The sequence below is a fragment of the Acipenser ruthenus genome, chromosome 6 (assembly GCF_902713425.1).
Source record: "Acipenser ruthenus chromosome 6, fAciRut3.2 maternal haplotype, whole genome shotgun sequence".
Taxonomy (NCBI): domain Eukaryota; kingdom Metazoa; phylum Chordata; class Actinopteri; order Acipenseriformes; family Acipenseridae; genus Acipenser; species Acipenser ruthenus.
Window position 1 is genome coordinate 44507359 of NC_081194.1, and position 16542 is coordinate 44523900.

At 36.9% G+C, this 16542-nt stretch overlaps 1 protein-coding gene across 1 annotated transcript in view; it reads left to right on the forward strand.

Moving 5' to 3' along the window:
• The window catches only part of pcnx2 (pecanex 2), a 148704-nt gene that overhangs the window by 92100 nt on the left and 40062 nt on the right, over positions 1-16542 (forward strand). Inside the window, exons 22-25 of the mRNA XM_034017005.3 lie at positions 3183-3291; positions 5237-5366; positions 7478-7536; positions 12769-12984. Of these exons, the coding sequence (XP_033872896.3) occupies positions 3183-3291; positions 5237-5366; positions 7478-7536; positions 12769-12984 (514 nt within the window). The remainder of the gene's footprint in view (positions 1-3182; positions 3292-5236; positions 5367-7477; positions 7537-12768; positions 12985-16542) is intronic.

Below are 16542 nucleotides of genomic sequence, written 5' to 3' on the forward strand. Positions count from 1 at the left end.
AGCTTTTCCCAGAAGACCAACAGACAAACCTCCATTCCTTGTTAGCAAACAGCAGTATCGTGCAAACATATTTCATACTAATGCATTCAAACCACATTGTCAGAAAACAAAACCTGACCTCCAGTTGCTCATAATGATTCATGGCATTAAATATAAATCCCAAAAGAAGCTCTGATATCAATACTTTCCTTTTAGACTAAGCAACAAAGAAGAACCTGAGTAAAATATAGATGAAAGAAGATACAATTTTGGTGGTTAAAATGAAAGTTATAAATCACTTAGAATATTTTTTTTATTAATGCTGAAAGCTTTCAGAGATTTGGTTAAATGTACTGTTAGGAACATATTGTCAACAGAAAGGCTAGCCAATGACTAATTTTTAAGTTCTTTAAGTAAGTTAAAGCTTTGATAAGGTCGTGTAAGAACAATGTACTGCAATACTGTTTTAAAACATTTTTAAAACGTTTAGAAATAATACAAAATAATAATTATTTTGTGTTAACTGAAGGCAAAACAGTAAGTAGTGTGTTGAATTAAAAAAAAAATAATAATAATTTCATATTTTAAAGCTCTGAACATTTAACCCACCTGCCAAATCAAAAGGCCTCCGGTCAGCGACCTTATCCTGAATAGCTTTTTATCAATGGTAATCACTTTGGCAATGAAGAACAATATTTAAAACAACACAAACCTCCACATTGGACACCAAGCATACTGGATTGAAGGTCAAAGACAAGTTAACTCAATAGATACCTTGGACAGTTGTGATATTTCCAAGTTTCAAGTCAATACATCAAATATGTCTGTAAATCCACCAGCAGCAATCCAATTAGTAGCCAGTTGCAGAAAGGACACCCAGCAGAACAAGAGCAAAATCTGCCTAGGCATAGATTTGAAAACTACTAACTGCAACAACAAATACAAGAACAGTTTTCAAAAACCAAAGGTTTCCAGGGGAAAAATATAAGAGCAATTTCTTGGTGCTTGGTTGTCTCTGTTCATGGATTGGCTTGAAGATAGCAGTCTTAGAGCAAAAATACAAGTGCTAATGGCTTTTTGCAGCTAAACCCCATAACTGAGATGAACTAGCACCACATGTTTGGTTTTTATAAATTGCATAAATATAAGAACTCTGTTTACAGTGGTGCCACTGTGGAGTTATGAATGGTTTGCTGCCCAGATAATGACTCTCCTGTAAATATCCTGATCTTCAGCTGATAAAAAAAATACAAATTGAATAATTCCGTACTAAACTAGGGCATAATTCAATCAGTTGTTGATGAAAATGTTGAATAAACTTATACATTTTATAATCATAGCTGTAATTAAAACTTCCTATTTTATGTTTCTATTTTTTAAAGATTCAGAAGTGCCAATGTAATTGTTTTTTTCATTACTATTTATGGTGTTTGTAAATCATAGTGTTTCTGGCTTCTGTTGCTCCAATATTGATTCTCTGTTTATATATACAGTATGTGCAGCTCTGGCCAAAAGTTTAGCATCATCCTATAGAATTAACACATTTTGCTTCATAAAGTCGAATGAAACCTGCTGAATAATGTTACATTAACATACTGAATTACATACCGCTTTGTAGTTTTCCATATACTTAACGAAAAACTGACATTTTGAAATCTAACATGAAATACTGTACTATAGTTAAGGCTTCCTGTAGACTTCTGCGATATCATTTTGTAGTTTATTTGATTACATGATGTTAAATAAAAGATCTAAATGATGTTCATATAGTTTTTTTTTTTAATTATGTCTCAATCCTAAAATTCTAGATGATGCAAAACGTTTGGCCATAGCTGTATGTGTAGAGTAGGTGGGGCTGAAAAAATTGAACAGTCATAATCTCACATGATTTGAATGGATTGAGGGAGGCTGTTCATTTCTGGCACTTTGGATATGCCAGACAAGCTGATTTAGACAAGCAGATTTAGAGAAAAATAATAATAATAATAATTACTTAATACTGGAGTAACAGAAACCAGAACCACTTAGTATAGTAGTATGGTTGCAAACACCATAGAAATAGTAGTCGATGTAAAAAAAAATATATATATACATTTGATGTCTACTTAGTCTTTAAATACAATTGTATTTCTCACTGTGGCCACTGATAGTAGCTGACAATTTGTGAACCTCCCTTATTCACCAACCCACTATTAACCCTTCAATGTTATAAAGTGGCTTAGCCTACTGAAAAACAGCAATGAGATGTTTTTTTCTGTATATAGTCTGTTGTTAAATCCTGCCTACAAGCATGCCTCCGGAGGGATGTTCTATTGCAAACATATCACTGGAATCCCAAGAATTCCAATTAGTAAAGATTTAGCTCAGTGAATACATGAATACATTTTGATTTGCATGTGTTGCTGAGTCTAATTTGCAGTTATGAATTACTGCATTTTCTGGTTGTCAGGTTACCTTAAGTGTCTGGATGTGTTTCAGACAAGAAAGTTGCAGAGAATGAGGGAAGCGAGCCATGTTTCACATATCCTTATTAATGCAAAAACTATCCCTTGAAGCATTCCTATTTGATCGGTAGTGCATGAAGCAGTGATTCCTATTCTATTACAATTTGTTGGTGACAATTCTTTATAGTAATTCAAGATAGAGCCTTTTTATATAATTTGATTATTCCTTTCTGTTCTCACCAGGTATATTTCCTGACTTCTGTGGGACATAGAATACATTTATCAATATTGTTTTAATTATACATTTTAGAAGCGAGGTGACAAATTATTTCCCTCATTGGTTTAACCCCAACAACTTACCCATTCCCTTGTCATGAAGTTTGTTTCCTCCTCCTTAAAGAAGTGCTTGATTGGAACAAAGTCTTGCCAGAGCCAAGCTTGTTTTCCCCTAATCTATAAGTAGGTCATGTTATCCCACTTTTGAGTTCTAGACAGATTGGATCAATGAAGGCTATATATTGGGAACCCCAAACCTCAAATTTGATGACATTTTGCATGGAAAATTGTTACCAAAAGTTATTCCCCAAATTAACCTATTCTACCTTATTGTAGGTCACGGTGATCAACTTTTTTATGGTGCTGACAGTTGACTGGATCTTTTAATATAGAAGAGAAGATCAGAAGAGATACAATGCTAACTGCTCTCAGGTATGTGGTTTTCCAGGCTCAATATATGACTGTTTGTTTCTGTTTCTGCAGCTCTGGGATCTGCTTCACAAGTTGCAATTCATCATGGTGTACATTGCTCCTTGGCAGATCGCATGGGGAAGTGCATTTCATGCTTTTGCTCAACCCTTTGCCATACCTCGTATCCTTTTTTATTAATCAGTACTGAGGATATGGGGTAGATAGTTCTAGAGGAGGGCCTTGAAAAGAAATATGTTATTTAGCTTGTGTTGATTGAGAAAGTGAGATTGGAAAGTTTCCCATAACAAACTGAAAACTGGGTTGTGTAAAACTGTAAAGAAAATATACAGTTTGGACTGTGAACTTTGGTGTAAGCATTGCCATTTAGAAAAGCAGGATGTGCCTGTTATTTCAGTCATATCTGTTGGTCTGCTGTACAAAGCTTTAAAATGAAATCCTCATTCTTTAATAATTTGGTTCCAATGTTCTTGCTTTGCAAAGCAATATGACTCTGCATGTTTTTTTGGAAGTTAGTTCCTAATATTAAACAGGAGTCTGACAGAATGTTTGCATGTTTGGATGTTAAAAGTCTATGGAATCCAGGTCAATCCTCGCCAGTAGTTTGGTGGCTGTTGGATTCTTGTGTGATAATACTGTAATTCTGGTGGTCTCATCATATAAAAAAAAAAAACGCCATCATACACTAAAGGGGACCTTTGAAGGCAATGTTTTAGAGAAGCCAAGGACTGAATGAACATGGAGAAAACAACCCAGAATTGAAAAACAATTAGTTGATATGTGGGTATTGACTTGGGTGTAGCACTTAAAACTAGTAATATGGAAACTCGGATTAAAACTTTGTGCTGAATTTGTTCTGTGACTCTATAGTTTTACCCCTGTCAATACATTACCTTTTACAATAATTAAAACAGTTGCTTTACAATTAAATCATTATAAACACATTAGTAAACAAATTAGATTGTGGGCCCTAAAACTCAGTTTCATAAATGCAAAACATTCAAATAACTCATGAGTTAAAATGTTGTGAAGGAGGCCCACTACTGATAACTGTGCAATCATGACAGTCTAGGACAAACCTTATCTATCTTTTGCACTAATTTATATAAATAAAATCTGAAGGTAAACTTAGTGGCTCATCCAGTAAAAAGACCAACTGCATGAGTACAGGCTGTGACATACAAGTGGGACCTTGATTCAAATCCTGGTCATGTTGAGTTGCTGATCTTGGCTGGGGACCTGCAAGGAGTAGTTACTGGTCAGGCACCAAAGTCAAGTTGGAGACTTCCCAGGTTGGGCCCTTGTTCAGGACTGGTGATAGGATGACAGCAGGAATGGAAGTTAAGTCAAGAACTGTACATTTTAGTCTTTCTACCAAAAAAAAACACGTAGAACTGGAACATGTGAAAAAATGAAGATGCGTATGAATGATCTTAATTACATATTGACCACATTTTTACAACTAAATGTGATTAATATTCTTCACATGTTCCAATTTTGTGCAGGAATAAAATGTGAATTTACTTGATTAGAGTTTTACATTTTGGATTCTTCTTTTAATTAAAATGCATGTACTTCATAAAACCTTTATGACATATGAATCATGTTGCTTCACAGATCCTCACACAGGAGTGTTCAAATGATGATAATCAATATTAATTATATACATTTGTTGGGTGCCGGCTCATGTCAAGCCAGTTGTGAAGTACAATTTTGTAAAAAAGCAGCTGGCTGGAACACTTATCACATCACCACCTCACGTACCAAAAACAATCAAACAACACAACCCAGTTCTGAAAGTTCAAATGACAAGCATCGGTTAAGAACAGGAAATTGACTGTTTTTATTCTGAAAATATTTAATTGGTTCAAAATCAAAATAAGCAGAATACTATACGGAACAAAAATATATTTTTATCCCTATGTACTGTATATCCTAGCTACGAATTTTTTTTTTCATGGTTTAACGTACCCATGGTTACTTACAGCACAGGAAATACCAGTGGTAAGTAATACGTTTGTTGTAACACTACACTGTATTCTGTAAAGTTTTTATTGCAAATATGTTTCTTTCATGTCAGGTAATTATTCCTTTACCAAACAGTTCAGATTCGGCCATGCTTTTGCTTCAAACCTTTGTGACGACACTTTTCTACACTCCACTGAGTCCATTTCTTGGCAGTGCCATCTTTATTACTTCATACCCAAGACCGGTGAAGTTCTGGGAAAGAAACTATAAGTAAGGAATAGTTATGCAATTCTTATAACTATATGCATCCTAGGGAGTTGAACCTATTTAGCCTAGAACAAAGAAGGGTTAGTGGAAACTTGATCAAAGATACTAAAAGGACTCAACAAAGTTAATCCTAGTCCCTATTTCAAGAGCATATGGAATGGGTTACCAAGCTTTGTTGTAGCGATCATTGGGACCCTTTAAGAGTTGACCAAATGGGGGGTCCCCGAGTGGCTCACCTGGTAAAAGCACGGCCACGTGGTGTGTTGGGTGAGTCCTACAGTCAGGGGAGTGCAGGTTTGCGTCCTTGCTGTGCAAAGTCACTGGTCTTCGCTGGGGATTCTGGAGGGAGCATCGCATTGACTCTGGTGCTCCCGTGGGTTATGGAGGCAAAACTCTCCTCATCGTGCTACAGTGGACCCTACCTGTCAGGCATCTAGTGAGCTCGGACTGACACCTGCAGGGCCGGCCTTTGTCCTGCAGAGGCCGGTAGCTTGCTGACATCTGCTTTCAAGTTCCTGGGTGTAGAAGAAGCTGGCTTGGTTGTGGGATCAGAGGACGCCCACTGAACTTCACTTCTCCTGAGCTGTGTGGGAAATTTCTGTGGTGAGGGGAAAAATAGGAAAATCGGGGGTTACATAATTAGGCACTCTAAATTTAAAAAAATAAATTAAAAAATAATTGACTAAATGCAGTTCTGGGATTGGTCAGTTACTAAGAATCAAAAGCTGCAATTAGGATTCTGGTATTTTGTATAACTGTTGAATTGAAATTAAGTATGAAAAACGAAAATAATAAGGGGCTTATGAGGAAATAAATGATTGTTCAGCAGCACTAAGTTCCAACTGAAATATATGTGTCACACATGACCATAGTCAATTTCCTTTGTAATTTCCTTCCATTTTGCAAGTTTGACCTGAGCTGATTAAAAATTCATATCCAAAAACATGTCTTTTAGTGTTGCCTAAAAATGCACAAAGAATATGGCGTGATGATCTGGGAAGCAGTGGGAGAGCTGGTGTGAAGCAATACATAAAAGAAAGCCTTTATCTTGTAAATGTCAGCTGCTACTGATAGATTTTTTTCAATTTCATTTGAGGCAGTAATGGAAACAGCCCAGATCTGAATAATTCAATGTGCATGGATGAAATAAATAGTTGTTTTCAGAAATTTGGTTTATGTAACGAAACTGGCAGAGAGTGCCAGTGCAGGACATTTGAAAACATGATAAATAACTGCTAATTGTGTTTGTTAAAAATAAAAAGCTGTGCTTTTCTTATGTCTAGACTGGACAGTCACAACAGGTCAACCTTCACATTTTTCAGCCACATATTACCCCTGATTTACTTACAAATGCTTATGTGGGCTTATATAGCCTTTTGCCACATTATATACATTTTTTTACCCTAAGGGGGCATTTGCTTCAGTTATTAACTCCCCCTGAATTTAACACTCTGTTAGAAAAGTAAAGAGATCATGGGTTGAATAATTAACTACAGCAAGTAGAACACTACCTCTCCTCCTGTGTCACTGTAAAAATAGGAAACTTATATTAAACAGTTCTGTCAAAATCAGTGTATAGCGTTTTACAACCACATAATTTAATTGTTGATATAATCTAAGAGAAAACAGTTTGATACAGTGATAAACAATATATTTGGGAAACCAGGGCAAATTAATTTATAAATGGATGATTTATTGCAACATCTCATGAGATTACAACTTCCCAATCAGATCTAAATGACCAGAAAGTGGCAGTGTATTTATTAAAGAGACTACTTTTTTGTAGGTTTTAACAATATATTTATGTTTAGACAAAAACAAAACAGGACATGCATCTAAAATAACAAGGGTCAACCTCTCCGCCCCACAGCATGTATTGTTATTACAGTATTATTATCATTAAGGATGAGAGGAGCTCCTTCAGCTTCTAATATCTCATAAACCATTTCAGATGCCAACTTCATATTACATTTACATCTGTGTTTTATACAAAATGAGTCATGTTTATAATTATAATTCTGTGGTTTTCAATTATTAACCATTCTGCATTTGAAATATAACAATTTTTTTATTTTTTTAGTATTTTGAAGAGCTTATTTCTCTTTTTTACCCAGCACCAAACGGATTGACAACTCAAACAGCAGGCTTGTTTCACAGATTGAAAAAGACCCAGGTACATTTTTTTCTTTTTTTTTTTTAGCATAACAAGGTATTGCATATGATGCAGATACACGATTTATGTTTCACATTTTGAAGATTAGTTGACCTATTTGAATATTAAAGACCAACAATGTCACTAGTCATGCATTTTTTATTCTGTATTTTAAATTGAAAAGTGCTTCATAAGGTGTAGGACATTTGGTTGCAATATATATATATATATATACAGATGTGCTCAAATTTGTTGGTACCCTTACAGCTCATTGAAATAATGCTTCATTCCTCCTGAAAAGTGATGAAATTAAAAGCTATTTTATCATGTATACTTGCATGCCTTTGGTATGTCATAGAATAAAGCAAAGAAGCTGTGAAAAGAGATGAATTATTGCTTATTCTACAAAGATATTCTAAAATGGCCTGGACACATTTGTTGGTACCCCTTAGAAAAGATAATAAATAATTGGATTATAGTGATATTTCAAACTAATTAGTTTCTTTAATTAGTATCACACATGTCTCCAATCTTGTAATCAGTCATTCAGCCTATTTAAATGGAGAAAAGTAGTCACTGTGCTGTTTGGTATCATTGTGTGCACCACACTGAACATGGACCAGAGAAAGCAAAGGAGAGAGTTGTCTGAGGAGATCAGAAAGAAAATAATAGACAAGCATGGTAAAGGTAAAGGCTACAAGACCATCTCCAAGCAGCTTGATGTTCCTGTGACAACAGTTGCAAATATTATTAAGAAGTTTAAGGTCCATGGAACTGTAGCCAACCTCCCTGGGCGCGGCCGCAAGAGGAAAATCGACCCCAGATTGAACAGAAGGATAGTGCGAATGGTAGAAAAAGAACCAAGGATAACTGCCAAAGAGATAGAAGCTGAACTCCAAGGTGAAGGTAAGTCAGTTTCTGATCGCACCATCCGTCGCTTTTTGAGCGAAAGTGGGCTCCATGGAAGAAGACCCAGGAGGACTCCACTTTTGACAGAAAAACATAAAAAAGCTAGACTGGAATTTGCTAAAATGCATATTGACAAGCCACAATCCTTCTGGGAGAATGTCCTTTGGACAGATGAGTCAAAACTGGAGCTTTTTGTCAAGTCACATCAGCTCTATGTTCACAGACGAAAAAATGAAGCTTTCAAAGAAAAGAACACCATACCTACAGTGAAACATGGAGGAGGCTCGGTTATGTTTTGGGGCTGCTTTGCTGCACCTGGCACAGGGTGCCTTGAATCTGTGCAGGGCACAATGAAATCTCAAGACGATCAAGGCATTCTGGAGCGAAACGTACTGCCCAGTGTCAGAAAGCTCTGTCTCAGTCACAGGTCATGGGTCCTCCAACAGGATAATCACCCAAAACACACAGCTAAAAGCACCCAAGAATGGATAAGAACAAAACATTGGACTATTCTGAAGTGGCCTTCTATGAGTCCTGATCTGAATCCTATCGAACATCTATGGAAAGAGCTGAAACTTGCAGTCTGGAGAAGGCACCCATAAAACCTGAGACAGCTGGAGCAGTTTGCTCAGGAAGAGTGGGCCAAACTACCTGTTATCAGGTGCAGAAGTCTCATTGAGAGCTACAGAAAACATTTGATTGCAGTGATTGCCTCTAAACTAAGGTTGTGCAACAAAATATTAGGTTAGCGGTCCCATCATTTTTGTCCATGCCATTTTCATTTGTTTTCTTATTTACAATATTATGTTGAATAAAAAATCAAAAGCAAAGTCTGATTTCTATTAAATATGGAATAAACAATGGTGGATGCCAATTACTTTTGTCAGTTTCAAGTTATTTCAGAGAAAATTGTGCATTCTTCGTTTTTTGTGGAGGGGTACCAACAAATTTGAGCACGTCTGTATATATATATATATATATATATATATATATATATATATATATATATATATATAGTGCTACCCTGTTATAACACGACCTGTTATAATGCAGAGTCGGTTATGTCGTGGCTCCCATTTCCCCCATAATGCAATTTGATTCACAAATGTTGGGTGAACAAAAATATTTTTCTGTTAAAATGAAACTCAATGCAGTGGACAGAGTAAGAAAGGGTGAAACTCAAGCAGCAGTTTCAAAAGATATACATTTTGCAGAATCTAGATGGCTAAAAGATGAAGAAAAACTAAGAGATTTTCTTGATAGATTGACTCCAAAGAGGGCCGCTCTAGGAAAAAAATGTGCTGCATTGAAGAGTGGGACAAGCTGCTGTGAGAGTTTGTTGTTTTGGTGTGGCCCAGGCTAACGGGCCAGAAATAATCGTCCCAATAAACCTTGGATTAGAGTACCCTCAAATTGTGTGTGTCTCCTATCTTCATTTTCTACCGTACACTACAATATTAATATGGCTTGTGGGCATGTAAATCATTTCGGGAACAAAAATGCCAATATTCGTTACAAGGCGAAACACAAGTAACTCCTAATTATGGACCCCGACAACCACATTATAACAGGGTAGCACTGTATATATATTTCTTAACTGAATTCAATAGATGTTTCATATTTAACTTATGTTAATTTGTGATACAGAACAAACAGCATACATTTCACTTCACTTCATAGCTTTAGTCTGGTTTCCACAGGCAACCAGTTGATTGTAAAGGTTTTTGTTTTTTTATTTAAATGTATATTTATTTATTTATTTATTTTTTGTTATGTCAAATACAGATGTACTGCTTAAAGGTTCATTGTTTTTTTTAATGAATACCACAGAAATAATAGGCTCAATTTATGTAAAATCTCAAGTTCAGACCAGTATTTTGTTTTCAAAAAGAGTACTGGTTACTATCTGAGAAGCAGACACCAAATTACTGGAGATTTTCAATGTTAAAAATATGGTCAACCGATAATGAGTAATGAAAGGTTGACCTGCAGGGAACAATAGTTCAGATGTTTCAGAACACACATTTTTGTGTAGAAAATAGTAGGCTTATCAATGTGTTCCTTTAACATTTCAGACGCTTCAGGATTAAGTCTGTCATTCCTATGCAGAAGTAAATCCACTTTCAGTCAAGTTTCACCAGAGAGAGAAAGAGCTCTTTGTTAGTTTATTTTTTTGTGTCTTATGAAACGGTTCTGGTGGTTCCAACTTCACAAATATTCCATGGTCTTGGAATGTATGTGGCAATACTAAAAGAAAACACTTCGACAAACATTTCTCAATGTCTTCAATGGTGAAATTAGTTTTGGGTCCCATTTTTAAACTAGAGGGTTTGGTGTGGTATCCTTCTCCAAGGGATACAGTGTGAAAATCTCATAATGGTACCATTTAGAGAATGTTTTCATTCCTCCAGTCTTTAACTCCTGTTTTTTTGAAAGGAGAAAAAAAATGTAAATGTTATTGTGACAGGGATGGCTGAGTGGTGAGGCCAGATGCAGGAAAAAAAACAAACTCAGTACTGCAGGGCAAAAGACGCAGTGTGCACCGTTTATTTAAATAACAAACACAAATAAAATAAAAGGTTTTAACAAAAATAAAAATAAAAAAGATAAACAAAACCAAATCACGAACACCAAAAGCCATATAGGTCAGGCTGGTCAATCGCCTTCACTGTTCCTGTATTTTTATTTTTAATTCTTACACTCCTCTCTCACTCTCGTTCTCCACTTCCGAACACCCACACAGATTGCAGAGAGCTGCAGGCTTTTATGCAGGTGGCCACCTCCCGATTAGCAACAATTAAACATTCTATACAATGTTTAAACCATTTGTACAAGGTTTTTTAATGTGGATGGGGCTTCCCATCCACGCTGTAAAACAATAACAAAAACATACAGCTTCTCACCATCATATATACAATTAAATCATACCAATAATAATAACAATACAACAAAACAAATACAAAATAATAAATTTCCCAGGGGCAGAGGGGTACCCCATTCTAAAAATAAACAAATACATTCATGGCAGGGCTTTGCCCTGCACCCTTTTCATGAACAGGGATCCTGGCCCTGTTACAGTTACAAATAGAAACAAACACAGTCTGAATGCTTACGAGAACTTGGATTATACTACTTAGGTGTTTGGTTCTAGTTTTGTAAAATGAACAGGCATTTTACGTATTTCAAAAAATAGGAGTTAATTAAAGACTGGAGGTAACGTTATATGGCCTATGAGCGTGCATTAAAGTCAATATATAAATTATAATAACTCTCTCAGAAAGGCTCACTAATGAAGTTATTACAATGGACTGTAGATAAAATATACATATGCATGCAGTTTACTGGTCTGTAGTTCTCAGTTATCGTCCCTAGATCTGTATACAGACATGATTTTAGTTTTTAAGAACTGTTTTCCTACCACTTGTTAACATTAGCAGCATTACCACTGGTCAACTAAAATATTGCCTGTCTGTATATACATCAGTTCTATAATACTTGTTTCTCATTTTGTAACATTAACATAAAATGTTGTTCCTCAAGGTTACATGTTTTTCTTGTGTTCAGTGTAGAAGATGAAATAATGATACATATGGGTGTGCCAGTTTTTTTATGAAAATAAAAGAGCAGTTGGAGTTCAAACACAAAGCCTAAAACGTACTACTGCTCAAGGCATTAAAAAAAAAGTGTGAAAAACACAGACAGGGTGCTGATGGCTGACATTGATTCCCTTCATGGCAGAGGCACACCGATTTGGACAGTGACCTTGTCTGCTTTTCTGACAGCAGCTTTGGCTTATTCAGGCTGTTTCTGAAGCAGACTTTCTGATAGATAGTGTCATTGTCAATGTGACTTTGACATTGAGTCCTGCATAGAAAATAGGTACAGTGCTAATAATTGAGATACCTTTGTAGGAAAGTGAATATGACTGTGATTTTCTGTTCTTTTTTTAGAGACAAACTCAAATGTAATATTATAGTGATGGTGACACTGCAGCAGTAATCGAGACAGACATGTTGACAGGGTGAAGAATGAAATGAAAAGTCTGTTGCGAAGGCAACAGATGAAGAGGATAAAATGTATTAATGCTCCTTTTCAGTCTTTAAAAGGACAGGGTGTTCTTTCCTATTTTATTTTTTTTGGCTTTGAACACAGGTATATTTTTAAACACACAACAGGGTTCAATATCCACATGCCATAACATACATAGGTCTCACCACAGGGCAAAAGCATCCAGACTCTCTTTTTAATGTAATGTGTTATTTATATCCTTTGTGAGGGATATGTATGTAACTTGTATACATATTCTGGTTTTATAGGTACTATACTTTTTTTGTATTTCTTCAGGATGTGATGACAACAACCTGAACTCCATTTTCTATGAATACCTAACAAGGTCTCTGCAGCAGTCGTTGTGTGGGGACTTGTTACTCGGACGCTGGGGAAACTACAGCTCAGGGGACTGCTTCATCCTGGCTTCAGATTACTTGAACGCCTTTGTCCACCTGATAGAGATTGGAAATGGTCTAGTCACTTTCCAACTAAGGGGGCTCGAGTTTAGAGGTAACATTTTTCCTTTTTTTGAACTAATTTTTATTACATTCTTTCAGTGAATACAAAAAACCAACAGGATTAAAGACAACAAGAAAGCAGTGTGTGTGTTTGGTGGGGGGGGGGGGGCTAATAAATAAATAAATAATAAAAAACACACAAATAAAGCAAACATATTTCACAAGACAAAAAGAGAAACTATAAAAACATATTCTTAATAAAAGAAAACACAGCAAACCAGACGGACACCGTCTTTACGCAGGGATGATGTAGTTTGGCAGTGCTTCTCTCCATAAGCAGAGTGTCTGCAACAGTCAAATGCGATCTAAGGGTATCTCGCTCTCCACCCAGCCCCGTAAAATGTTTTTTTTAGCTGTTGTTAGTCCTGCCAACAAGAGTCACCGTTCCTGAAGGTTAACAGTTATTTGGGAGTCGTCACCGAGAAGGAGCAATCAGGGATTGAGCAGCACCTCTACAAAAGTCACTTCAGAGAGAACAGTAACCGCATATTTCCAGAAGGTTCAATAACGGGGTACTCCCAAACATATGTAAATAACTACCAGCTACTCCCAGAGTGCATCTGACAAAGGGGTCTTCATTTGAAAACACTGGTAAGGCGTTGCATAGCCTCTATGTACAAGTTTAAAATGAATCAGCTGCTGTGCTAAATTTTTAGAGGATGTAAAAATATTGTCCCATACCACCTCCCAATCAGGACTGTGACCCAACCTGTCTTTCTCTGTCCCAAATAGTGGTTACTGGGAGAGTGCCGGTATTATAGGAAATAATCATAAAGAGAGAAGACTAGACCTCTTGTGGGAACTGTCGACAAAAGTTGATAAACCAGAGAAGGCAGCGCAGCACCCCATGGTACCCCATAGGCATGGAGGGCTGAGCGGAGTCTAAGATACAGAAAGTAAGAAAAAATAGGATGCGAATAAATATCCCCAAGATCCTGGAATGTGCGGAAGCCTTTGTCATCAAAAATGTCACTTAAAATATGGATATTTCTTGTGGACCATGGTGGATAGGTAAAAGGCTGAGAGCCTGTTAGTAGAATTATTCCAAATAGGTGTGTGCTTATGGAATTACAGAGGGTTGCCAAGAATACGATCAACTTTCTTTTATATATTAAATGAGTTTGAAATAATTGGGCCTATTCGAAGAGAGAAAGCCCTATTTTTAAGGGCAGAAAATAAGAGATCCTGAAGCCTACTTGGTTTAATTAAGGCTTTTTCAATTGGTCGCCACGAAGCTGTCGGCCTTGAATCCAGCCATGATTTAAAAACCCTTAGCTGAAAGGCCCAATAATAATTTTTAAAATTAGGCACAGCCAAAATACCTAAGGTTTTGGACTGCTGCAAGGTCATCAATCGAATTCTTGGCCTCTTGCTCCTCCAAATAAAACCAGTTATTATGGAGTTAATTTGTTCTAGCTATTTATGTGGGAGTGAGATAGGAAGCATGGGGAATAAAAAATGAATGCGAGGGAGTATGTTCGTTTTTATAATAGAGATCCTACCATGTAATGTGAGCTGTAAGGGAGACCATCTTTCCAAATCTGTTTTAATTTTATTCAAGGAATCTACCATATTTTCTTTGCGAATATGTTGGAAACTGGGATATCTTAATACCCAGGTAGGTAAAACCTGTGAGCTGTGGTTGAATAGGGATATGAGGGGGGAGAGGGGTATTCTTAGCTGAAATGTTCAAAGGCATAAAAATCAATTTATATCCAGAGAATCTACCATATTCATCAAATAAATTAAAAGCATGAGGGACTGAGCTAGAAAGAAACAGCAGGATATCATCAGCATAAGGGAGATGTAATGTTTAGTTCCCTGTATATCAATGGGCGAAATACTGGTACTTTGTTTTATGGCCTGTGCCAGCAGTTCTAATGAGAGGATAAATAATAACGGTGACAAAGGACAGACCTGCCGTGTACCTCTTCCTAGCGCAAAGTGGGCAGATATAACTGAACCTGTCTGCACGCATGCAGTAGGATTGTTGTATAAAGTGCGAATCATATTAATAAATGAACGGACAAAGCCAAAGTGTTCCAGAACTGCCCATAGGTATTTCCATTCCAGGCGGTGGAATGCTTTCTCAGCATCTAAAGAAAATACTGCGCAAGAGAGTGGTTGGTGGGGGGCCAGGTCTAGAATATGAAAAAGACGACGTATATTGTCAGATGCAAGTCGGCCTTTCAAGAAACCTGTCTGATCATAGTGTATTAGGTTTGTGGCCAAGTGGCTTGTGGGAGACGTCAGACCAGGAAATGCAGGACATAGTACTGGGGTTTAATGCACTGCCAAGCAGATTTATTTCAAAGTAAATAGTTAAAACAAACAAAACAAAACACTTATACAAAACAAAACACCACTGTGGCCAAAACAGACAGACAAAACAGACACAGAACAAAACAAGTATCGTGGCTGGTGTAAAACTAGCACGGGTAGCAATTGTTTTCTTATCTGATTCTTTTTATCTCACGACTCATTTTTCTCATTCAGCCTCTGAACACACTAACCCCATTCAGCCAAAGCTGCAGGTTTTTATACATGTGACTGTCTTCAGATTAGTAATAAATGAATCATCTGGAGATGGTCACATTCTACACAAGTTTAGCATGGATGGGGGAATTTAATCATTTTAAATCAGAGTTTAATAATGATAGAGGCCTATAGCTAGAACATTCTAGTGGATCTTTGCATTTTTTAACAAGCAGGGAAATCAATGCCGATTTCTGATCTCTATGAAAGTAGCCAGTTTCAAGTGAGAAATTAATAGAACTTTGTACTGGTGGACCAACTTGAACTCATATCGCCAGCTCAGGTGGGATGCCGTCTAGCCCAGGAGACTTTCGCTTCTGCATAGATTGTGCTGCTGTCTTCAACTCTTGCAATGTTAAAGGAGCCTCTAAAAGTTCAGCCTGCTCGGTAGTTAAGCTAGGTAATTCTAGTGGGTTTAAGAAATCCCTGATTTAACCGGATCTGCACCATCTTCGGAAGTGTAAAGTTGCAAATACAATTCTTGAAAAACTGCTCAGGTTTAGAAAGCAAGACACCACTGCAGTCCTTAATTACATCGTGTGAGACGGTGTGGGAATTGACTGGACACGACACAGAAAGTTTAATTAATTTACTTTATTAATTTCTCCACAAGGTGGCACTGTGCTGTTGGGTTATTCCAATACCAGCGATGGTAAAGGAGTTACGGAATGCACACACTCACAGTGCGTCAAAATAATAATACAAACAAAAGGCAAAAGCAAAAAAAGTTGCTGCTTTTGCAGCGTCCCCCATCGTCGCTAATCGTACGGCTCGGGTCTCCAGCCTGTGACCTGCTATTCCACTTCTATACACTGTGTGGTTGCCCAGGGCTTCCCTGCTAACTACTCACGCCCCCCTTGGGGCCGTCGCTAACAATTTTAATTTTATTTCTGTTCAGGCTGTCTTCCTCAGCCTGTCTTGCCTGTCTTTTCCCCTTGCTCCAGACACTGGTGGTTTATTATGGTCTGTGTTGTTGACTAGAGCTCCCGCTGTCGTTCTTCCTAAATGGGCAGAC